Source organism: Pan troglodytes, chromosome 10, assembly GCF_028858775.2.
Source record: "Pan troglodytes isolate AG18354 chromosome 10, NHGRI_mPanTro3-v2.0_pri, whole genome shotgun sequence".
Classification (NCBI taxonomy): Eukaryota; Metazoa; Chordata; class Mammalia; order Primates; family Hominidae; genus Pan; species Pan troglodytes.
Window position 1 is genome coordinate 123,805,648 of NC_072408.2, and position 24,268 is coordinate 123,829,915.

The window sequence follows — 24,268 nt, forward strand, 5'->3', positions numbered from 1 at the left end:
TTTCAGTATGCAAGTGGTTCATGATTAATTATGAGGGTGATAGCCCCCAATTTAGGAAGAGCTTGCAGTGTTAACCCATTTCTTACTGGGTGAAGGAAGAAGTTGGTCTGCCTTGAGCTCACCCTGCCTCCCACCCCCACAGGGACAAGAGCCATCTCTCAGCTCTTTCCTTCACAGTTTGCCTGGAAAGCCAGTCCAGGCCACACCTGGATGCTGCGGGGCCCGCCTGCCCACGGCGGTGGCTGATGCCTCCCAGTTGTTGGGCCTGTAGCTGGTGTCTCCTTCCTGACTCTGGACCGCCGCCCCTGCTGCTTAGGACACCAGCTGCCAGGACATGGCTAGAAGATGATCGGTGGGTCTCCTCAGAGAGGCAGGCCCCATCTATGGAGGAGCAGGACAGCTGGCGATCAGGCCCCAGCTGGAGAAGAGGTGGGCTCTGTCAGCTGGCAGCAGGCTGGGACTTCTGCACGTCACCCAGCGTCCCTGCACGTTCATTCCAGTGCCTAGAAGATGATTGATAAATATCTGTTGGCCAGCTCTTGAATGAATCACAGCATTATGTATTTTATCTAAAAATTATAAACAATCCATATGGAATTGTGTATCCACAGAGAAATTCTACACAACCATTAAAAAGAACAAGATCTATCTATAGGTATTGACATGTAGGGAAAAGGAGTTGTGAAATAATCCCATTTAGGAAAAAAATGTGTATACACACAGAGGCAGATGTGCAGAAGAGAAGTCAAAGTATATATATCAAACTGTTAAAAGTGGTGATTTGTGAGAGATGAATATACAGAGGGCTACCACTTCCTTTATAGAATTCTATTATGTTAGAATTTGTTGTAAGATGCATCATATTTGAAATCAGAAAAAGATTTTTAGAAATAGATTTCAGATACATCAGAATCATTGACAAAATTGCAAGTTAAGATTCTAAGACCAGGATTTATGGAAATACTTTAAGATCTCTAAGAAAAAAAAAACAGATGAATAGAGAACTTTCTGCTAGAGTTCTTTTTAAAGATAGTGCTTGCTTTTCCCCCATTGCCTTCTAGGTCTACCTGGAAGCCAAAGAGGAGGAAAAATTCTTCTCTGTGTCATGCATTTCCTATAGTCACCATTGTAAAACACACAACCAGCCTCAACATGGTTTAGCTGTTTTAGCTAATTCTTACAGAAACATCTATTGCCTGCAAAAATTTGCTCTGTAATTACTGTTCAAGTGCTTCTCTAATATATACCTGGTACTTAAAAGGAACCATCCTCAACATCATCTTTGGCAGCTGCATTAGTGCAGAATATTTTCTCCGGGATTTGAGCTGGGGTAGGTTTTTCCAGCATATCTGTACACCTCTGAGAATGAGTCAAGTGGCCATGGGTTGAGACTCACCCAACTAGGGCAATAAAGAGAAAAATTAGTCTAATGCATGGTCTTAACAAGAGGGAGAGTGTGAGCATGAATAATTAATCTCACTAGTCTATGGCAATCAGATAAAATGAAGTCCCATTTGCTCAACCTTATTAAAAGAGAGAGAGTGCGTGGGAGGGAGGGAGAAGTGGTAAAGGTCGTTAAGGGACTTGTAACATGGAAAGAACTGCCTTTGAGATGGGTAATGTGTTTTCTAATCTCTGTAGTCTTTAACTAAACGTCATGGTAAAGGTACTCTTCAGATAGTTCTGATTCGTTGAATTATTAAACATTTTAGAAAATACTGCTCTGGACTACTAACTTAGATGTCTTTATGATGAATTTGCAGAGAGTCTTTTTGGAAAGGGATTACATCTCACTATATCACTAAGAAATAATTTATCCACTTGTCAAAAAAGAACAACTGGAAGACATAAAGACACATGGACCTACTCAGTATCAGATTTCAGTTCTTAGATTTACCATCAACATTCTACCGACTTAAAGGCCTTACCTTCCTGCTGCAGAAGTTGGAGTATTTTAAAAACAAGAGAACACTCGAAAGTGGATGCAGAATACTACTTTTATAATAGAACGTGAGGTTGCTCTTTTTATTTTCTCCCTCCAGGTGCCGATTTTATATAATTTTTAGGTTATTCTCTGAAGATAAGAGATTTGGTTATTTCTATATACTTACTTGGAAGAATAAATTTACTCTTGATATTTTAAAATTGTTGAAATGTTCTGCGTCAGAAATTTTTCTTTTCAACTGCAATTGTTCTCTGTAGTCTTTATGGATTAAGAGGGCATTTTAAATTTTGAAATTGTCCTTCTTCCTTCCAGATGCTGTTAGCAATAGTTAATATTATAGTGTTGTTTTGACCATTAGAAACTTCCAAAGAAAGATTCACTTGTTAGAAATGTGTGTTGACAGGATTGATTATTTTCAAGGTAGAGAATATTTAATTTATTATTAACTTCTCAATACTAAAGTAAAAATCTGTATCATGGTAAGTGATAAATGTATAGGCTGACAAGAAGAAACGCACATCACTCTCGTGTGTGCTGAGAGGAGAAATCTTTCTACAAAATATTACTATTAAAACCTTTGGCTGAGGCCAGGCGTGCTGGCTCATGCCTGTAATCTCAGCATTTTGGGAGGCTGAGGTGAGGATCACTTGCGGTCAGGAGATCGAGACCAGCCTGGCCAAAATTAGCCAGGTGTGGTGGCGGGCGCCTGTAGTCCCACCTACTCAGGAGGCTGAGGCAGGAGAATCGCTTGAACCCGGGAGGCGGAGCTTGCAGTGAGCCAAGATCGCGCCACTGCACTCCAGCCTGGGCGATAGAGTGAGACTCAGTCTCAAAAACAAAAACAAAAACCTTTGGCTGGGTGCAGTGGCTCAGGCCTGTAATCCCAGCACTTTGGGAGGCCAAGGCAGGGGGATCACTTGAGCTCAAAAGTTTGAGACCAGGCTGGGCAACATAGTGAGACCCCTTCTCTACTTAAAAAATTTTTTCAAAAAGAAAGATATCATCAGCAGGCTGTGGTGTTACACACACATAGCCCCAGCTACTCGGGAGGCTGAGTGGGAGAATTGCCTGAGCCCAGGAGTTTGAGGCTACAGTGAGCTATGATGTTGCCACTGCTCTCCAGCCTGGATGACAGAGCAAGACCCTGTTCCCCCACCCCCTCAAAAAACCAAAAACTTCTGAGTTCATTAATTTAAAAATGTCAACCACATGATCTCCAGGATAGAAAGTATGCTCAGAACTTGGTATGTTTGTGTGTGTGTTAATGAGGAGCCTTCTGAATGTGAATTTGAGGCAAGGACTCTGTCCTCAGCACCTACGACAGTGACTGACACATAGGAAGCATTTAATGTTCTTTGAATTAAGTTGAATTGAATTAATACTTTTTAAGCAAAAAACGTAAATTTCCCCCTGCTGGAGAGAAGACACAGAGGTGTTCTAATATAACAGTGCATTGTCTGGAAATCAGGGGTACCTTCTTATTTACTTTCATACCCTATGGAACACAGCATCCTAACATTAGCAAGCAGAGAGTGAAGAGAAAAGTGTTTGGGAGTGAGTTTGTGTTTTGGTTTATAGTTCAGTCCGAAGGAAGCATCCAGTGGCTATGCAAGCTTCATCTTCCTGGTCCTTGTACTATTCTTTCTTTTCCCGCCTGTGACGTAAATTCAGATGAGAACTCATGCTGGCTCATCTGCAAGCTTCCTGATTCTTTGCGAGCTTTCCCATTCATTCCAAATCAGAAGCAGTCAGTGGCCCCATGGTTTCCAGACGGCTTTCTCTTTGTTAAGAAATTAGAATACCTGATTTCCCTGCGTTTTCGTTGTGGCCTGAGTGTGCACCTTGGCTTGAGGAATTCGCTGGATTTCCTTCTCTCTTCCTTTGCATTTCTTTTTGGCACTCTTAATAGCCATGTCCCTATACTATCAGTAACCTGAAAAAGATCAGGAAATTAAGCGGCAGAACATCTTCACGGGAGCTGAGTGATAAGGATCATGCCCTCCACGATGGTGAAATGAAAGTATTTGATGTTGGCCTGGTGTGTTGAATTGTGGGCCCACACATTTCTCTTCCTCTCTCAGATCCTGGTGTATAGCCTGGAAGCAGGACGCCGCCTCTTGAAGCTGGGTAACGTTCTCCGTGACTTCACGTGTGTCAACCTCAGCGACAGCCCTCCCAACCTCATGGTCAGTGGCAACATGGACGGGAGGTACGTGAGTTGGAAGGGCATTGCCTTGCAGCCCCATGGCTTCTGCCAAGGCCCGGCCCCCACTGCGCTGCTCACACTGCCCGGTTCTCACTCAACAGCTCTGCCCACCTGAGTTCAGCCCCGATCCCATAAACACTCTAGACTCAGAGAACAAAGTCCTGTATTAGGTAATAGTTGGATGTAGCTATGTCTCTGCTTCATTTCTGAAGCACCACGGGAAGGTTTTCTTTTAAGCCATTTGGTGGACGCAGTTGGTAGAAGGTCCAGGGAGACCACTTGGAATATCTTTTGTCCCCTGCTGCAAAATTTGTTTGGCACTTGAAAGCTCACTTTCTAATATTAAAAACAATAACCTAAGGGATGAATCATGTTCAGCAAAATAGGGTTTCCTGCCAAATGATGTCAAGAGTGTATTTCAGAACACGGTGGTGTCCCTCTGGTGATGGAAGGAAAGAGAGACTTCATGTGAACAGATTCCACTTTCTATTTAGCTGATTAGCAGCCTTCTCTTTAACGCACTGGCTTAGGGAGTCGGATTTTCCCGGTATAGGGGCCTGTGCCAGCCCCGGGCGCCCCAGGAACCATCAGCACAAAAGGATTAAAGTGTTTGAAAAGACCCTTTGAGTCCAAATTTTAGGTTTCTCCCCGCCTCTTCTTTCCTTGTTTTTTTCTTTTCCTTTTTTTTTTTTTTTTTTTGGCCAGTTATCTGCTGTGTCTGATCCAGTGCCCTGAAGAGAGGTAGCATGGCTGAGGGCCAGGGGCTGCTGGCGCCCCCTCCCCTGGGCCCGGCCCCGGGCTGCAGGTGGCGGGCTGCTCGGAGGCGGGTGTCAGATCGTGAGGCGGGTACTCCTCTGTGCCAGATCCCAGGCCTCTGTCCCGCCAGTGCAGCAGCTTGCAAAAATAGTTATTCTGTCAAATAATATTTTCAACTCCCAACCTTCACCCCTAGATACCCACCCCCAACTTAGAGCAAGGAAATGATGTGAGTATGCTTTATTGGGAAGAAAAATAAGGCCTCCTAAAATGGCTGATGTTCTGGTGCTTGAGAACTGAACTCCTCAGTGTGTGTGTGGGGCACGCACTGGGCTAGTTCTCTTTAGAAACTAGGCTTGATAAGTGGCCCCACATGTGGCACGGCAAAAGAATCAAGTCAGTTTGTAGTTTTAATCCCGCATTTTAGTTTTCAGGTTGAGCTATACAGAGGCTCCAAGCTCCTCTCCTAGGATCTCCACACAGGGACCTGGCAGCTGCTTGGTTTTGAGGAGAGGCGATGTGGAGAGCTCTTTGGGATGGTGGGTGGTGCTCACAGTTTGCTTGCAGTGTGAACATTTATATCTTCAGCCACGGTTAGGCTTACCGGAAACCAGAAGGGTGTTGTGGCGAAGAAACCTCTGTTTTCTGCATAATTTCAAAAATATTAAGAAAAAAATTCTACAAAGTTCCAAAAAGCAAAACTTGAATTTGCAGCAAGCCAAGTACTATGTTGAATCATAATGAAGTGATGTGTAGGCATTGTATTTGCTCTTATAAGTAATCTAGAGATGGTTTTTAATGGAGGATGTGTGTAGGTTATATGCAAATACCACACCATTTTATATGTAAAGGGAGACTTGAGCATCTGTAGATTTTGGAATTGCAGGGGGTCTTGGAACCAATCCCCTGTGGATACTGAGGGCTGACTGTATACACTCAGTAAAGCTGACTTTTCCTCTGGAGCAAGCTGCCTCATTATGTACGCACTGCCAGGGAGGTGTTCCATGCATAGTGTCAAAGGGCTCTCTGGTCAGTTTGCAGTCCAAACCTGACTATGTTAAGTCCATTTTATTAGTAAGCCAATGTTACATTTTTTTTAAAACGCTCTGTCTCTGTGGATGAAAAGAACAGACTAGTGACTTAGAGTTGGAGGTGGGGCATCCAAATTGGCATTTAACCAGTGTGAGTCCTAGAGTAGTGCCAGCTGTGTGCCCGCTGCTGGTACATTAGGGGCCAGCCATCATATGTAAGAATACTCCCTGAGTCAGGGTTGCTCGGTCAGCAGCTTAGAATATAGAGGTTTAAAATCTGTTGTTTTAATAAAAATTGCACATCTAGAAAAAAGGAATGAGGAAGCTAGACTAAGTGTGGTAGAGGGAAGTCTTACATTTTTTCCCCAGAGGTTTAATAGCTATGAGTAAGATCTCATTAGAGATGCTGGCCCAGGCTTGTATAGCTTATGTTTTATGTCAAAAGTGGGAGTAAGGGGTCAAATATTATGAAGAGAACTATGTCCTTGGCTGCCACTTACTGACTGATGCAATTTTTTACAAACCCTAGAACCTTCCTATTTTAAAAACTTAATTCCCACTGCATTCTCTTAGTGCTTTATAAATAACTTGGGAATGAGATGAACTCTAAAGGTACATAAAACTGCCCCAGATTAAGACAAAAATGTTTTCATTAAAGTAGGGAATCAGTTTTAAGTAGTTTGCAAACATGGGTGGAATTTTATAAGGAGTTTTATTTTGGGGGTGTGGGGGGACAGTGAGCTTAAAGTAAAAATGAAAAAGGATCTATCCTATCACTCAAGAAAAACCAGACGCTTGAGGTCAGGAGTTCAAGGTCAGGCTGGCCAGATGGTGAAACCCCGTCTCTACTAAAATACAAAAATTAGCCACGCATGGTGTGGCGCATGCCTGTAATCCCAGCTACTTGGAGGCTGAGGCAGGAGAATCGCTTGAACCCAGGAGGCAGAGGTTGCAGTGAGCTGAGATCACACCACTGCACTCCAGCCTGGGTGACAGAGCGAGACTCCATCTCAAAAAATAAAGAAAAACTAAAAAATAAACAGAGTCTGATGAAGAGCAAGAGAAAGATTGGGGTGGAAACTGAGTTAATGTTAGAGTATGCTTTTCCCTCGCTGGGAGGGAAGGCTTGTAAAGATGGGAGCAGAGAGAAAAGTGAGATTTTGCATAAGAGTTTTATCAGTGTAGATCAATGAGTTTTTCTGAAGGCATATTTTGTCTCTTCTCACTAAGACTAAGAAGAAAGAGCAATGAGTAATGGTACGGGGAGTGATGCACATCGGCATTAGGACTGGCTGCTCATGTCCATTCCACTCACCACACTCTCTCTGGTACTCGGCGGGTGCCTAGCACAGTATATTTTCTATTTATTCTAAGATGTACATTTAAAAAAATTGTTTCACATCTATGAAATCAGAATGGACTTTTACAATAGCATCATAAAATGGCAGCATTTTTAAAAGTTACACAAAGTAATGATGCTTCTTGGAATCAGTGGTGTTTTCTTTTTATTTATTTATTTATTTTTTATTATTATCAGTGGTGTTTTCAATGAAATGAAAGTATATATTCACTGAAGGCAACAATGAATTAATAGCTTAGGAATTGGGACATTTATGAGAAGCTTGAATGAGTCACTAAGGAAAAGTCTGCAGGAAGTAATCACTTGTTTTTTTTTTTGGTTTAAACCCTGTCTGGGGTTTATTAAGCATTTAGAATCTGTATATTTATGTCTTTCACTAAATTTGGAGTTTCCTGCCATTATTTCCTCAAATAGTTTTTCTGAATATTCCCTTTCTCCTCTCCTTCCAATAACCTCAATAGTGTAAATATTAAACCTTGTGAAATTTTCCAACAGGCCACCAAAGCTCTGTTCATGTTCTTTCCCAAACTTTTCTTTCTGTTCTTCAGGCTGCATCATCTCCGTTGCTCTGACTTCAGGTTTATGGACTCTTTCCTGTGTCATCTCCATTCTGCTGTTGAGCCTATCCAGTGAATCTTTTATTTCAGATTTCATATTTTCTTGGTTAAAAATTTCCATTTGTTTCTTTTTTTATATGTAGTTTCTGTGTCTCTGCTGAGGTTGTCACTGTCAGTATTCCCATGCATTTTACCTTTACCTCGTGGAATATAGCTACAACAAGTTCTTTAAAGTCGTTGAGGGTTCCCAAACTAGCTTATCTTAGGGTTGACATCTGTTAATTGTCTTTTCCCTTAAGAAAGGGTCACATTTTCCTGTTTGGCTTTTGGTTTGGGGTATGTCAAGTAATTTTGAATTGTGGTCTGGACATTGTGGATGTTGTGTTTTATACACTCTGGATCCTGTTGTGTAATCCTCCAACGAATGATTTTTGTTTTGTTTTGCTTTTGAACAGGCAGTCACCCTGGTTAGGTTCAGACAGCAAGTTCTGTTTACCCTTTGTGGGTGGTGACTCCAATGTCAGTTTGCTTTCCAAAGCTGTTCAATTTCTATGCTGTTTTTGGTCTGCGCATGTGCCACGTGGGTTGGCAGTGGTTCAGTCTTAGTTGAGCTCTTAAAGCCTTTGCCGTCCTGCTTTGAATCTGTCCCACATAGCCCAGGGATGAGCCTGGGATTTATGTGGGTTTAGACACAGTATTATGGGATCCCTTTCTTGAGATTCCTCCTCTCTCAATCCTTACACTTTCCAGCCTTCAGGGACTCCTATCCCTTACAGTTCTCTGGTCAGAAAGATGGGGTTTCTATCAGAGTTCTACCTGCTGGCATTGCCGCCACCATGCAGCATGTGACTGGGGACTGTCCTTGGGGCACAGCCACAAGAAAGAGAAAAAAACCTACAGTAACCCTCACCCCTATTCTTTGGGGACGGCAGGGGCCCCCTTTTGTTCCTCTGGTCAGAAAGATGGAGTTTCTATTGGAGTTCTAGCTTCTTGCACCACCACACAGTTCTGCATGTTGGAGCCCATACTCAGGGCAAGGCTGCAAGAGGAAAAAGGGAAAACATGGGAAACTCTTCCCCTGTACAGCCACTTCCATGGGTTTGACTCTCCTCTGCAATCCATCGGCTTGGGTTGACTCCCCAGAGTCCTCAGGTGTTTGTTTTTGTGTTTTGTCCATAGGTTTTGCTGGCAGTCGGCAGGAGAGAGGCAGCAGTGGGCTTACTCCGTTCTGGCCAGAATCAGAACGTCCTCCTTTCTTTTCGGTGAATTAAGTCAGCACAGTAGTTGGCAGTCAAGGGCTGTATTAAATGAGGGCCCTTCCTATTCTGTAGCTCTCAGTCTTCTCATCTGTGATCTGCTCATTTTCACCGTGCAACTGGGGATCTCGCAGGGAGAAGCTTATCCGTGCTGTGCTATGGAGAACCAAGAGTTGGTGCTAAGGGCAAATGTCAGGCTGTAACTGGGTTGCTAAGTCACTGAGCCAGCAAATTCCAGTGTTTTCCCCCATGGTCTCAAGTTTAGCACTGTACTGAGATTTAATTTACATGCCACATAATTCACCAATTTAAATTGTACAATTCAGTGTTTTAAGTAGGTCCACAAGGTTGTGCAGTTATCATTACAGTCCATTTTAGAACATTTTCACCCCAAATAGAAACCCCAAATCCATTAGCAGTCACTCCCCAGTTCCCTCATCCCCTCCATCTTTAAGCAACCAGTCATCTACTTTCTTTCTCTGGATTTGCCTGAACATCTCCTATAAGTGAAATGATGTAATCTATGACCTTTTATGACTGGCTTATTCCACTTAGCATGTTTTTAAGATAAACCCAAGTTGTACCATGTATCAGTATGTCATTCCTTTTTCTGGCCAAGTAATATTCCCTTGTACAGATATACTACATTTTCTTTATATCAATTAGTGGACATTTGGGTTGCTTCCACCTTTTGACTATTATAATGCTACTGTTATCATTTATGTGTAAGTTTGTATGCATATTTTCAGTTCGGTTGGGGAAATACACTGGGAGTGGAATTGCTGGCTTATGTGGTAATTCTATGTTAAACCATGTGAGGAATTGCCAGACTCTTCTATAGTGGCTATACCATTTTACATTCCCACCAGCACTGGATGAGGGTTGTAGTTTCTCCACCTCCTCACCAACACTTGCTACAGTCTCGAATTCTAGATTTGCATTTCTCTGACAGCCAGTGGTGATTAACATCCTTTCATGTGCTTATTGCCTGTTTGTATATCTTCTCTGGAGAGATGTCTATCCAAATCCTTAGCCCATTTTTTAATTGGGCTGTCTTTATATTATTGAGTTATTAGAGTATTTTTTTAATATAGCCCAGGTAGAAATCTCTCATCAGATATGTGATTTGCAAAATATTTTCTCCCATTCTGTGGGTTGTCTTTTCGCTTTCTACATTGTATTCTTTGAAGCACACAAGTTTTCAATTTTGATGAAGTTCTATTTGTCTGTTTTTTTTTTTTTTTTTCCTTTTGTCATTTGTGCTATGGATGTCATAGCTAAGAAACCATTTCCTAACCCAGGCTCACAAAGATTTACTCCTAAGTTTTCTTCAAAGGGTTTTATAGTTTTGGCTCTTACACTGAGGTCTGTGATCCATTTGGAGTTAATTTTTGTATATGGTGTGAGGTAGAGACCTAAACTTCATTCTTTTCCATGTGGATATCCAGCTATCCTGGCACCATCTGTTGAAAAGACAATTCTCTCCCCCATTCAATTGTCTTGGCACCACTGTTGAAAATCAATGGACTGTAACTTTGAGGGGTTATTCCGGACTCTCAGTTCTGTTCTGTTGATCTGTATGTCTGTGTTCTGGCACTACCACACTGTACAGCTTTTTGATTACAATACCTCACCCTTTCTAAAATAAGTAATGTAACAGTAAACTTCCAAATGTCAGGCATGTTGAATAGTGTCACTGTATATGAAAGTAACAGTATGGATATAGGAAATACTCATGACTTAGTTAATAACTAAATGTTTTAGTATTTCCAACTTGGGACCATGTGCCCTTTTCTTGGCATTATATACATTATCATCTGTGTCCACTGGATGGACTTGTTATGGATCTCAGAATTTTGGGTCTAGTAGACCTCTTCAAGACCATCTAATGCCGGTCCAGAAAGGTTCAGTGACCAGTCAGTCCGAAGGGCTTGTTAATCTTGGCCACATAGAATTTTATGTTCTCTATACAGAGAACTCTAAACTTCAGAGATACAGCCTTAAAATACAGAGAGCACTAAGCTTAGGCTAGCTGCATTAAACTGGCAGTTCTACCTGAAAATACACGTTTTTCTAGTTGCCGTTTAAAATGAATCTTTCACCAAAGGCCATTGTCAGTGCTTTGTAGATAAAGCTATTGATTTTGGCATATAAGGTTATATTTAAAATCCTCTTTAATATTTAATAGCCCAGGTTCAGTGAGAGCAAACAGAATCATGTATTGATTTCTTTAAAAAAATACTATTTAAAAAAATAATTTGGTCATAAAAAAAGCCTACATTGTAATACCTTATTGCTTGTTCTCTTTGTTTTGTGGGTAGAAATATAGCTGAAGGTCAGGTCCTCCTTAATGAAACTGCCGAGCCAGACACTGAATAGGCTTCAGCTTGCCATCAGCTACGGTGTTCCTCATTATCATATGGGAGTATTTAATCCAAGCCAATAGGAAGCACGCCCTGAGTTGTGACCCCCCAATTACAGAGTCTCAGTGCTTGCTTCTTGCCCTGACAAATATAAAGTTGTGTGCTGTGCTCATGCTACTGCTGCCTGCTGTTAGAGAGAGAGTGATCGGGGCGTAAATGTTGCGTTTGCTCCATCTGCAAGTGTTATAATAAGTTATTCAAAGCTGTCAACACAGGACCAACCAGAGCGTGCCTCCCTCTCGGTTCCAGCACGTTTTCCTGCCCATCAGATGGATGCTCCTCTGTTGGAGTCTTTGGAAGGTTCTGGTGTCTTTTGTTTTAATTGGTGGGCTACCGCCGACTCCTATGGTGTGATTTTCATTAGAGAGGGGCTGGAGAGAGGGAGTGTTGGAACTGTCCTCCAAGCCCAACCATGAATATTAAACATAATACAATTACAGCTTTCAGACCAATTATTTTTCCTTTCAATGGGCAAAGTTGATGAAATACTCGCTAGATGGGGATTCACGATATCTACCATTGGCTCCTCTTTGTCCCTGGAATCGGTTGTCTTGGCATATTCTGGTGCCCATTTGCTGTGCTACCTGTTTCCCAGCGTCGAGTATTTGGTTTGAGTGCTGAGCTGACGACGGGCTTTGCCAAGGCGCACAGCATTCGGGCCTGTGCTGCGCGCTGTCAGATGTCCGAGGCAGATACCTGTTTCTTCATGTGAATCTGAATGGCTTGGGTGGACTTAGCACACTGTGCTGTCTGCTGTTTCTGTCGACGAGAAGCCAGAGTGGTGCTTCTCTAAGGAGATGTCAGAAAAATGTTTTTCCTTTTTCCCAAGGGGGAGAAATTCAAGGCTGGTTTGGCCTATTTTTTTTTCCTTAGTGATATAAAATACACTGAGGCCGCATCTTTTGGTTTATTTGTTTATTTTGTTTGGAGCCATCCATGCTGGTATCTAAATACAATAGCAAAACAGATGGCAAACTTTGAACTTCTGGACCAAATTTGTGTTTGCCTTTGTCTCCTTAACAGCCAAACTGTAAATTATGGAGTATAAATATTCAACAGAGGAGCTCTTTATGGAAATCACCATAGCTGAATAGACTCTGATTAACCAAATATGCACTGAAAAGTACTTGGTAAACACTTCCGCTCCCCCTTTCCCCAATCCTTTTCAAGTTCCCATTATGGCCTAAGGTTAGAGTTCTCTTTACAGCATTTATACTTTTTCTCTTCTCTTACCTACGCATGCCTAAGGATAGGTGTCTGTAAATGTGACAGAGAGAGACCTTTGTTTACAAAGTCATCTTCAAGCTCTCTCTGCATCTTTCTGCTCCCAGATCCCTCACTGGCAAGTCAGGGACTGAGCAGCATTTGTAGCAACGGACCTATTATGTATCATCTATACATTATCATCTGTGTCCACCAGAGGGACTTGTTATGGAGCTCAGAATTTTGGGTCTAGCAGACCTCTTCAAGACTATCTAATGCTGGTCCAGAAAGGTTCAGTGACCAGTCCGAAGGGCTTGTTAATGTTGACCACATAGAATTTTATGTTCTCTATACAGAGAACTCTCAACTTGTCCCTGGAATCGGTTGTCTTGGCATATTCTGGTGCCCATTTGCTGTGCTACCTGTTTCCCAGCGCTGAGTATATCTATTCACTTGGGTTGCCTTGTCAGTTACATGGCCTAGCAGGAAGAAGAAACAGTCTCTCCTCTGTGTCCTAAAACAACGTGTTGTTCCATCCTGTTTTATTTCACCTTTTCTAAGAAATAGATGAAAGTATTATTTTTTAATTATGAAACCGAACATATGTATGGGAGTGTATATAAGGTACGCATACAGTTTCAAGAGTAACCGAGAATGCCCGCGCATCCACCTCTCAGCTCAAGAAAGAGAGTGTGACCGTTGAAGGCCTCCCGGTCATGAATGAATTCTTGTTTTTTAAACATGGCAGCGTCCAGAATAAAACACAAAAGCCTCCTTTATTGCCCTCTTTCTTCTCCAAGGTAATTGTTGTTAATGTTTCAAGTACGTGCTTCCAGAATTTGATCTTTAAAATTGTTTGGTTTTATTTAAACAGGAAGTACGCACATTCAAAATGGGCCTCAAAAGCAGAGTAGCCTAGAGGGCGAAGCGCACCCCTCTTCCCAGCAGCCTTGTCAGCCTCCCTCATTGCGACTGCTTAAATGCTGAGCGTTCTCTGGGGGCCGCCCACACACGCACAGCCTAAATGCATGTCCCCCAGCACACACTTGTGCGCACGGCTGCCAGTCGGCCTGTGTAGTTCTGCCCCGGGTCCCACTGTATGGATGTACCATAATTGCTTTAACTAGCACTCAGTTGAAGAGCTAGTTAATCGTGTCACCTACGTCATTCCAGTTCATGACAGCTAAAATGTGTCTGATTGTTCCTGTCAGTCTAATTATCTTTCCTTAATAGGTAATGTCTTTTTCTCTCAGGCTGCTTTTAGGACCTCTTGGTCTTTGTGTTTTCCCATTTTTTAAATTATACTCTTAGATATGTATTTTGTGTTTGATTCGTGTGCATTGAGTCGGCATGCATGTCTTTCATCAGTTCGGGAAACATCAGCTGTTAACTGTCCGCACTCTGTTTTTTTCCTTCCGGAACTTGGGGCTTGTGGTGCACCACCCCTTCTGTCCCTCATGTCTCTTATAACCCCATTCGCAGTTTTCATATTTATCTCTTTGTGCTCCATTCTTGGTAATTTCTTCACATTTTTCTTCTGATTCACGCATTCTCTGATCTGCTTCCAGCCTATCTCCCAAATTTAATTTCAGGGACTATACTTTCATGCTTTTGTATTGAAAGCAGGAGTCTCCATACTCCGCTCCCTGCCTAGGGTGGCCCTTCAGTGTGTTTGATGAAACCACGGAGCTGAGCCTGGCGCTTGCCAGCAGCCTCCCCTCCCCTGAAGTCGCAGCTCACCCTCTCCTGTCTGGTTTTCAGCTCAGGTCCTGGGGAAGTCACTTCCTACGTGAGCTCAGCAGTGCCCTTAAAAGGATTTTATCCAGCATTTTTAAGCGTTTTACAGTGGAACTGTCAACATGTTGTCTGAAACAGAAGCCTCTTTTGCAACTAAGAGCAGTGACTGGACTTGCGTGTATGTGGACTCTTGTGTAGCTACCTCCTCGAAGTGGAATTGCCGGCTCAGAAGTGAGGTGCATGTGGTATTTGGTTGGATATTGCCAAGTCACTCCCCAAAGGAGGATTTCTGCTCGCCTCGGCTGTCTAGGAGTACCTACCTGTCCATGTCTCCCTGCCACACAGTGCCTGGTAGGGCATGTTACCAAACTTTACCTTTGCTGGGTAGATTGGTGACAAGTAGCATTGCATTGTAGTTTTACTGTGTAATTTATCTTATTACCAGCAAACTTAAACATCTTACACATGTTTAAAAGCCATTAGTATTTTTCTGTGAATTGCTTTTTCTTATCTTTTCTGTCGATTTAATAATGGGTTGTCAGTCTTTACTAATTTGAAGGCATTTATTATAAGACATTAGCCCTTTTTGTTGCAAACATTTTCCTCAGTTTATCATTGGACTGACTTTCTGATTGTTCCCCCCAATAGGAAAAAGTTAAACCCTTTTTTCACCTTCCATATTTTGTTATGTTTAGAAAGGTCTTCCTCCTTTGAATATGTTTTATAGTTTATGTTTAACTCTTTGCGCTCTCTGTAATTTGTGTAATATATGTGATTGATAGAGCTCCAAGTTGAGAAATTATAGAGTATTTTGCCTCTAACTGCTGTTACAAATGGGACATTTTCTTTGATTCTATTTATTTTTTAAACTAGATTTTAGCATATAAATTTATATTTGACTCTGTGTTACTGAATTCTCTGGGACTGTCCCTTCTCACTAATAAGAAGTCTACCCACTTCTTTCCGATTTTTTTTAACCTTTCATTTTTTCCTTTTGTCTAATTGTGTCTGGTTTTTAAAAAGCGATGTGAAGTAATGGTGGTGCCAGTGCCTCACTGTTTCTAAAGACCACATCTGGAATGGCTGTGACGTTTCATCCCGTTGCTTTCGGCTTCCATGGACGTGACTGCCTGGTTTTTCATTGATTCCCCTTGTCTGTGGCATCTTGCTGTGGAGTCTATTCCTGATGTTTCACTCGGATATGTAGTTTTCTTTGATCATGCTCTCAGGGTTAGGCTTTGGTAATAGAATGCTGGCTTCATGGAGAATTTGGAAGCTTTCCTCCTTTTCCTAGGCTGTGGAACAGTTAACTTAGCCCTGGAGGCAGCTGGTCCTTAACAGGTCTGGCCAAAGTCACTTGTTCTTTTTTTGCAGGGATTGTTGCCCCTTGCTGGCTTCCTCAGGCTGCTATTTGTTATTTTATCTACTTGGATTTTCTGTCTCCTGGGGATTCGTTTTGATAATTCTTATTTTCCCAGAAAGCCATTTACTCATCTAAGTTTTCAGATTTGGAGATTTTAAAAATTCAAGAAATAGAAATAATTTCTGAATAGATTATAGTGACTAAAGAAACTATTAAAAAAAAAAAAACAGGCTGGGTGCAATGGCACATGCCTGTAATCCCGGCACTTTAGGAGGCTGAGGTGGGTAGATCCTTTGGCCCAGGAGTTCGAGACCAGCCTGAGCAACACAGCAAAACCGTCTCTACTGAAAATTAAATTAAAAAAAAAATTAGCCTGGTGTGGTAGCACGTGCTTGTAGTCCCAGCTATTCGGGACACTGAGGTGGGAGGATCACCTGAGCCCAGGAAGCTGAGGCTGCAGTGAGCCATGATGGTGCCACTACACTCCAGCCTGGGTGATGGGAGTGAGGCCCTGTCTTTAAAAAAAATAATAAACAACAAAACCTATAAAAAGAAATGTGATCCATGGAGTTTGTTTTTCCAGGTCTGACCGAACATTGAGTAAACTGCCCCTTCGTTGTTTTAAGTGCTCTCAGTGAATGCTTTTGCCTTGAACTACTCTGCCTTTTCTAGCATTAAAATTGCAACATCTTTTCATCCTCATTTGCAGATGTGTTTTTCATGCATAGCATATATTTTTACTTTGTGATCCATGGGCAGCTCTTCTTGTTAATAGGAAGGTTTGTCCTGTGTGCCTCCATGGACCCAGCAGACACACCAGGTCCCACTTAAGCCATCTGTCTTCTTGTTCTGGTATTTTGCTATGCCACTTTCTTTCAGAGAGTATCCACAGGTAGTTCACTTTGAGTCCTTTTCTGTTAAAGAAAAAGAAGTCTTTCTTTAAAGTCTTTCTTTATTATGCCTTCACACTTGGTAGCTAAGCTAGGTATAGAATTGTTGGTTCAAAATAATTTTCCCTCAGAACTTGGAAAATTGACGTGTGTGCGCATGCTTGCATAACTAGAGTCAGGGCACGGGACATGTTTCAGAGAATCCTGTCGCTCCACAGCTTTTGGGTCAGACGTGCGTTTTTAATCTTACATCCTTGTGCTTGTCCTGTTCCTTGCTAGATGCTGGGGTCTTTTCAGGGCAGGGACTGTCTTTTCCTTTTCGACTTGTATCACAGGGTCTCTTAAGCTCATCTTTACATTTATTAAATGTAATGATATTAAATGTAATGAATTTGGTTTACTTTTAGCCTTTGGCTTATTGTAGAAACCAAGTAGGGTGGTGTTTGTAGTGGATACGAGATTTCTGTCCCATTATCTAATTTATCCTCGTGAAAAATTCCACATATATAAAAAGTAGTTTTTAAAGAGGTTCTTAAAGAAATGTGGATTATTATAAGGCAAGTAATTATTTCAATAAGTGACTGCCCAGGGTACACACACCCTTATCCCCGCTCTGCTGTGCTTATCAAGTATAAAGGCTTTCCCTTTCTCAGTTCCAGCAAGACAGCAATGAACTTACAAAGTCAAGTGAAATACCCAAAAAGTGTTCTTTTCCTAACCGGGTAAGGATCTGGGGTGTCTGGCTTTGTAGCTCTTGCCTTTAACAGGTTATTTTACCAACAGCAAAATTACTGTGCTGGGCAGTACACCTACTGCTGGGACAGGCGTCTCAGGCCAACCTGCGCGTGCAGTCATGCAGGTAGCTTTTCCCTGTTAAGCAGGTAAAGTGGGCAGCCACTGTCCTTGGCCTGCGTCTTTCTTGCTCCATGTGCTTTTAAACCATTCAGATGAGACCGTGTGGGTCCTCCCTGACAGTCTGTGCTTGATGTCCTTATTATCGATGTTTGCAGCTGAGGAGTTTTTCATAGCAGTGTTGTGCATAGACCAGCACCGTGGAGGGGGAGTTTGTCATTTGAAGCTTTGACTCTAATCCCATTTCCCTTCTCTGCTCTTCTTGGGCCTGTCCAGGGTGAGGATCCATGACCTCCGCAGTGGTAACATCGCCCTGTCGCTCTCCGCCCATCAGCTCAGGGTCTCTGCTGTGCAGATGGATGACTGGAAGATCGTCAGTGGAGGCGAGGAAGGCCTGGTGTCCGTGTGGGATTATCGGATGAACCAGAAGCTGTGGGAGGTGTATTCCGGGTAAGGTGCATTCTAGACACTCTTGGGAGTTCCTAGTAGGAACAGGGAAGGCAGCACTAATCAGCCTGCACCAGGCATGGTGCTAAATGCCCCCTACCCCCCGGCTTCGCCAGGTGAATCCTTACTGTGACCCTAGGAGCCAGCTGCTGTCCCAGCACCGCTCTGCAGAGGAGGAAACAGGCTTGGAAATGGCGCTGGTCAGTGGGGATGCAGTTCCTGTCTCTGACATCATTCAGATCGCCACAATTCCTACATTAGCCAGGCCCAGCTTTCTTAGCCAGGCCCAGCTTTCTCTAAGAATGAAACTACTTTTTTGCAAGTGCTATTCTGATTATTTTAGGATTTCTCCATCTTAATAAACAGAAAAGGGAACTCAAAAACATAGGAAGCTCGCTGGGCTAGACCAGGATGTGACACCCCACCTGCCCACAGGTGGAAGGCAGGGCTGGCCCAGCTGCTGTCCTCCACTCGAGTCCGTCATGTGTAACCATGGTTCTGCCCGTTGCTTAGACTTTCCTCATGCTGTTTACAGAGAAGAGCACTTAGGACTGAAGGGGTTCAGGCTCCAACGAAGGAGGAATTTGTCATTTCCACCTTTAACACCACTATTCGAAATATAAATAAATACTATCCTAAGCACAGGCTGATGGCGTCACAGAGGTAGGTAGGTTTACACCAATGGCACCTAAGTGGTTAAGACATTTCCAGTGAGCCTGCTTCTGACCTTCAAAGCAGCAGCCCAGCCCAGGGCCGGCTCATCAGAGCTGACTTGAGCCCACCCGCCACCACCTCTACCTGGCCCTGCAGGCCTCGAACAGGAGACCCTGCGTTTGAGACAGGTGGGGAGAAAGGCAGCCGGCCCTCTTGCTTGCTGCCCTCAGCACCACTGTGAAGAGACATTCAGCCAGACATGTGGCTCACCTGTAATCCCAGCTACTCAGGAGACTGAGGAGCTCTCAAGGCCAGGGGTTTGAGGCTGCAGTGACTGTGTCACTGTACTCCAGCCTGGGTGACAGAATGAAACCCCATCTCTACAAAACCGAGATGATTCTGGGCCAGTGGCCTCTGAGCATGACAACATAGAAGAGCAGAAACAGGGCAAGGCCCTCCCACAGGAACTAAGATTTGTTCCCCACTTACCGCAAATCAAGGTAAACCGACCTCTGAGAACACAACCTCTGAGCAGCAACATGGTCTTTATGGAAGTGCAAGGTCAGCAATTTGACAGGTGTCTCCAAGAGGCGGCAGGGTTACATGCAGAATGGGCTTCTTCCTTGGAGGGGCGGTGTTGGCAAACACTGTGGCCGGCACATTTTATCAGACAGAGCCCTGGGTACTGCCTGGCCCGCCCCCTCGCTGTGGCTGTGCCTGTTCGGGGCGCCTCGGCCCTTTTTCTGAATGGTGATGCACTGAATTGCCACCAGGTGGTGCCAAACGGCAACTAAAACTCCCGCACTGAAATTCCCGGAAGCATTGCCTTTGAGGAAAACCCTGGATCAGCCATCCAGGTCCTCAGGGATGGCTGCCAGCCCCCAACTCCAGTAGATCTCATTTTTCTCTCAGCAAAGCTTCACCCCCTGGGACAGGCCACTGAGATGAAGCCTAGCTAAGGAAGGCCTTCCCCAGAGGTGTGGCCTTGTCCCAGCACTGCCTCTGTCCCTGTGCGGTCCAGGCTTGTCCCCCACGTGGTCAGTTTTCACCAGCACAAGGCTGACAGACACATGGTCTCCTGCCCAGAACTCACTGACTTGCTCAAGGCCTCACCTGCAGTGCCTGCTGCCAGGCCCCAGTCTGGCTGTTGTTTGGTCACTGTCATGTACCTCCCGCTGTCCGCTTCAGTCTCTTCAGCCCAGGTCCTCGCCTGCCTGACAGGGTGCCGTCAGTCCTCCAGGCTGCAGGCCTCCACCAAGCCTGCCCTCCCTCCCCGGGTCTTTCTCATCCTCCAGGTCCCATGCCAGGTCCACCAACACTTTCCTTCTGTGGGTGTCCCAACCCCGGGGAGGCAGGGACTGCTTCCCAGCTTCCCTCACTCCCAAGAATCCTTTGCTTTAGTCAAGGAGAGCAGCCCTGGCCCAGCCCACACAGGCCTCGTCCCCTCCTGTGCACCCCTCCCAACAGACCCTTTCAGCCCACAGCACCTCCTGCTCCTCCCAGCACTTAACTCTGGATCACATTATTTGTAGCTTGTAACATCGCTTGTGCTACAGAAACATTGGTCACGTTTTCTGGGACTGCATCTTACCTTCTTCACTAGCTAGGGCTCTCCCCGGGCCAGGCATCCACCTGGATGAGACATCTTTTTAATCCAGTGTCTCCTAGCTCAGTGCCGTGACCACAGCCGGTACTGCATGAAAGTTTCAGAATGAACGCAAACCTCTGTTCAACAGACTTGGAGCCATTTTGTTCCAAGATTTTCCGAACATGCTTTTCCGAACATGCTTTCACCACCCAGGGTACGTGTGTCACTGCAGCCCTGTGAGCAGGATGGGGGGGCACCTTCATGGATCAACAGTGAACGTGCCCCCAGTGCTCCATAGATGATGGAGAGCCTGGCTGGGAAAGCTCAAGGGACTTGCCCAGGGAGGCAGCGATGGGCCAGTCTCTGTTGCATGTGGCTGATTCGTCTGCAGTAGGGTGTGCCCTTTATGTCTGGAATGTACCAGGTTGTGGGGGCAGATGCCAGCATGCGTACGGGGCATGCAGACCTGTTTACAAAGTCATGCCCAAAGCGTGGCCTGCTCACCTGAGCTTCGGGAACTGAGGTGAGACACTGCTTCCATGGGGGCCCTGTTCCCTCTGTGAAAGAGAAGCTTAGCTTTATGGGTTCTAGAATCCCCTGCAGCTCTGAACTCCCAGGCCTGCGGCAGCAAGTGCAGGCCCAGTAGACGCCCCCTTACGAGCTCTCTCCCACTGCCTTCCAGGCACCCGGTGCAGCACATCTCATTCAGCAGCCACAGCCTCATCACGGCCAACGTGCCTTACCAGACGGTGATGCGAAACGCCGACCTGGACAGCTTCACCACTCACAGGAGGTTAGTGGTGGGGCCGGGCGAGTAAGAGACCATCTTAGTTTGACTGATTTATAGAACCCCACCCCTCCGCCGTGACACATTGCACCCTATGGGCTATACCCTCAGGCAGGGCCCTGCCTTTCTGCGAATTGGAAACATAAACGTGGATGCTGACCTGTACTGAGCGCCCAGCATCTGATGCAGGACAGCCCCGTGGGGCGAGTCCACGCTGTCGGCTGTACAGAGAGGGAGGGCAAGCCGTATGCTGAGGGGCCTGCTGTGGTTAGAATCCTGTCAGGGGCAAGGCCCGCCCTCTTGAGTCCTTGCCCTGTGACACTCACTGCGCCCATCCGACTTGTGCACCCCCACGTTGACCGCTAAGCCGGGGACTGTGAGTATCTGACGCTGTGTGCCCAGAGAACGCCTTTGTGAAGCTGAACCTCTATCTGGTCTCAGGCGAACGCCTCCTGCAAAGACAGAAGCGGCTGGGGTGAGGACCAGCGAGGCAGCCCTGACCTGTCACCATCTTTGTGCTCTTTCTAGACACCGGGGGCTGATCCGCGCCTACGAGTTTGCGGTGGACCAGCTGGCCTTCCAGAGCCCTCTCCCTGTCTGCCGTTCATCCTGTGACGCCATGGCCACTCACTACTACGACCTCGCACTGGCCTTTCCCTATAACCATGTTTAGGGACGTGCCTCAGTTGGGAGCAAGGAGAAAAATGGGAAGAACTAGTTTTATCCATCTTAAAACGCCAGGCACCTCTTCACAGGTGGTAAACATTTAGGGGAAGAAAGCAGCCCAGGGTGCCATGCCTGACGGCACGCGTCTCCCTGACCCCTGCACTTCCCCCAGCGCCTGGGGCAAGCTGGCGTGTGCCGGGGCTCGAGTCCCACGTGCTGCCAACTCAAACATAGCCTCCTTCCCCACCCAGCCGGCCACCCTGGCCTCAGCTCCCTCAGGACGCCTCAGGGATCTCGCTGCGCAGTCCTATACGGTCCCTGCTTAGCCAGCTTCTCTGTGTCCGCCCTCCCAGCTCCAGCCCTGCAGGCCGTCTTTTCCGTCTCCAGCCCCTTACCTCTTTTCCTCCGAGGGCCTTTGGATGTGCTTGTTCCTGGCCTCCAAGGCAATAACCTCCATGTCCTTTTCCCTGTATTTACTTAGGGTGCTCTTCTGTGACACTTGCCACCACCACCTTCCAGTAGCAAGCTGGTAGAGCTGTACTTTTTCTTCACAGCGTTTACCATGGTTTATAATTATATACTTATACAGTTTAGTCATTAATGACTATTTTGCTTACTATTGTGTCTATGATATGTGATACAAAGCAAATATTTTCTAAATATTCATTGACTAAACAGCCATCAAGATGAAACAGGACAGGAGAGAACTGTTCAGTGTGATACAGAGCTGCCATTTCCAAAGTATTCTGGAAGCAAGCCATTGCCTTACTCTTGATTTTCAACAGTTCTAAACAGCAACAGCATCCACCTAATATACCTTCAGAATATCAAAGCGAAAGCTGATAGAACTACAAAGAGAAATAAAATCCATTCTCACGGCAGGCAAATCAGTGAGAAAAATGTAAAGATCTGGAGGATTACTTAATATCGCTAACAAGCTGGATCCAGTAGATGCGTATGGAATTTCAAATACACATAGACGATGCACAAAAAACCACCCTGTACGAAGGCCACAAAGAACAGCTCAGATGCACAAAGATTCACACCATACAGGCCAAATTATAGAATCCCCCAACCCCAAGACACTGCACCCTATGGGCTATACCCTCAGGCAGGGCCCTGCTTTTCTAGGAATTGACTCCAATGCAGAATAGTGAGAAATCAACAAAAAGCAAAATAAGACAATTCCAGACACTCCTGAATTTACTTGGATTTAAAGAGGTTAATAAAAACAAACGATAAACTCTCTAGACTGGGCTGACAGTAAAAGCACAGAATACAAAACCCAGGGGATGGGGCTGGGAGGGGCTGTGAGGGGCTGGCACCTCAGCTCAGAAAAGGTAGCAGCAATCCCAAAGCAGCAGAAGGCAGGGGTTAAATCAGGATAAAAACAGACATCAATGGAATCAAAAACCAATAGTTAGTTAATATAAAGCCAAAAGGTTTTGTTTTTTTTCAGGTGGGGTCTCGCTCTGTCACCTAGACTGGAGTGCAATGGCCTGATCTCGGCTCACTGCAACCTCTGCCTCCCGAGTTCAAGCAATTCTCCTGCCTCAGCCTCCTGAGCAGCTGGGATTACAGGCGTCCGCTACCACAACTGGCTAATTTTTGTATTTTTAGTAGAGACGGGGGATATTGCTATGTTGGCCAGGCTGGTCTCAAACTTCTGACCTCAAATGATGATTGCCTGCCTCAGCCTCCCAAAGTGCTGGGATTACAGGTGTAAGTCACTGTACCCAGCCCAAAAGCAGTTTAAAAAAAAAAAAAAAGACAAAATATACAACTCTTGATAAAACATAAAGGTACAGTGGTCTATGAGGAAGAGAAAAGGTACCTGAGGATGCAGAAGTACCTACCACATGGGAACCGTTTGTCCACACTCATTCCAGAGAAAACCGAGTCCTCTCAGTTGCACACGTGTACGTATCAGTGGCAAGTGCTTGCCATTACTCCAAAGCCTAGAACCTTCACGTCATGAAGGTTCTGGAAGGTTTTTCAGATTGCTTAAGATACGCAGCCATTCCATATTCATCTCCAACTACACAGGGGAATGGAGCAGATACAGCTGTGACTGGGAAGCGTCACCTCCCGGTCCAGAGCGCTTTCTTTCAGACCCCGCCTTCCTGCAGGCAGATGGACTGGAGGGTTTTCTGCTTCCTTTCAACCAGATGACTTCCTAAGTGGAGATGGCCTGTAGGTAGCAAATGCAGGATTTTGTTTACTTTCATCATGTCATGTGGTGGTCAGACTGCTCGCTGGTGACCTCGCTTTAGAAGGTTTTCATCAAGCCCCGCCCTTTCTCTCTCATAGTCTTAATGCATCTGGACCACTGGGGAAAATATTTTTCTTTTCAAAAAGCAGCCCCTTCAGTCTGCGTTCCCAGTTCATTTTGCAGGGGCATTCGCCCTTCCTAGTTTGCAGCAATTAAAGATAACGGAGTGTAATGTCATTAGACCCAGAATTAGAGCAGCCAGCAGCTGGCCCAGTGTAAAAATGTCCCAAGTGTAGCCCCTCCCACCACAGAGCCTGTTTCTAACGTACCTGCCA

General features: G+C 44.9%; 1 protein-coding gene and 1 long non-coding RNA gene across 7 annotated transcripts in view; one reads left to right on the forward strand and one right to left on the reverse strand.

The window, feature by feature from the left end:
- FBXW8 (F-box and WD repeat domain containing 8) overlaps nt 1-22,971 on the forward strand; it is a 118,209-nt gene extending 95,238 nt beyond the window's left edge. For 5 of the 6 annotated variants that reach the window (XM_003313954.6, XM_509407.8, XM_054664667.2 and 2 more), the window contains 4 exons: nt 4,027-4,154; nt 17,856-18,029; nt 20,951-21,061; nt 21,584-22,971. In XM_003313954.6, coding sequence (XP_003314002.1) covers nt 4,027-4,154; nt 17,856-18,029; nt 20,951-21,061; nt 21,584-21,728 — 558 coding nt within the window. In that variant the 3' untranslated portion in view covers nt 21,729-22,971. Of the gene's footprint in view, nt 1-4,026; nt 4,155-14,498; nt 14,742-17,855; nt 18,030-20,950; nt 21,062-21,583 lie in introns of those variants that run through there. The other variant, XM_063786075.1, reaches the window with a different exon arrangement.
- On the reverse strand, nt 17,807-18,533 carry LOC107967652 (uncharacterized). Its single transcript, XR_001708314.4, has 2 exons — nt 18,155-18,533; nt 17,807-18,061 (listed from the first exon to the last, which is right to left on the reverse strand). It is a non-coding gene; the product is annotated as an uncharacterized LOC107967652 (long non-coding RNA).
- Nucleotides 22,972-24,268: the final 1,297 nt, after the last annotated feature.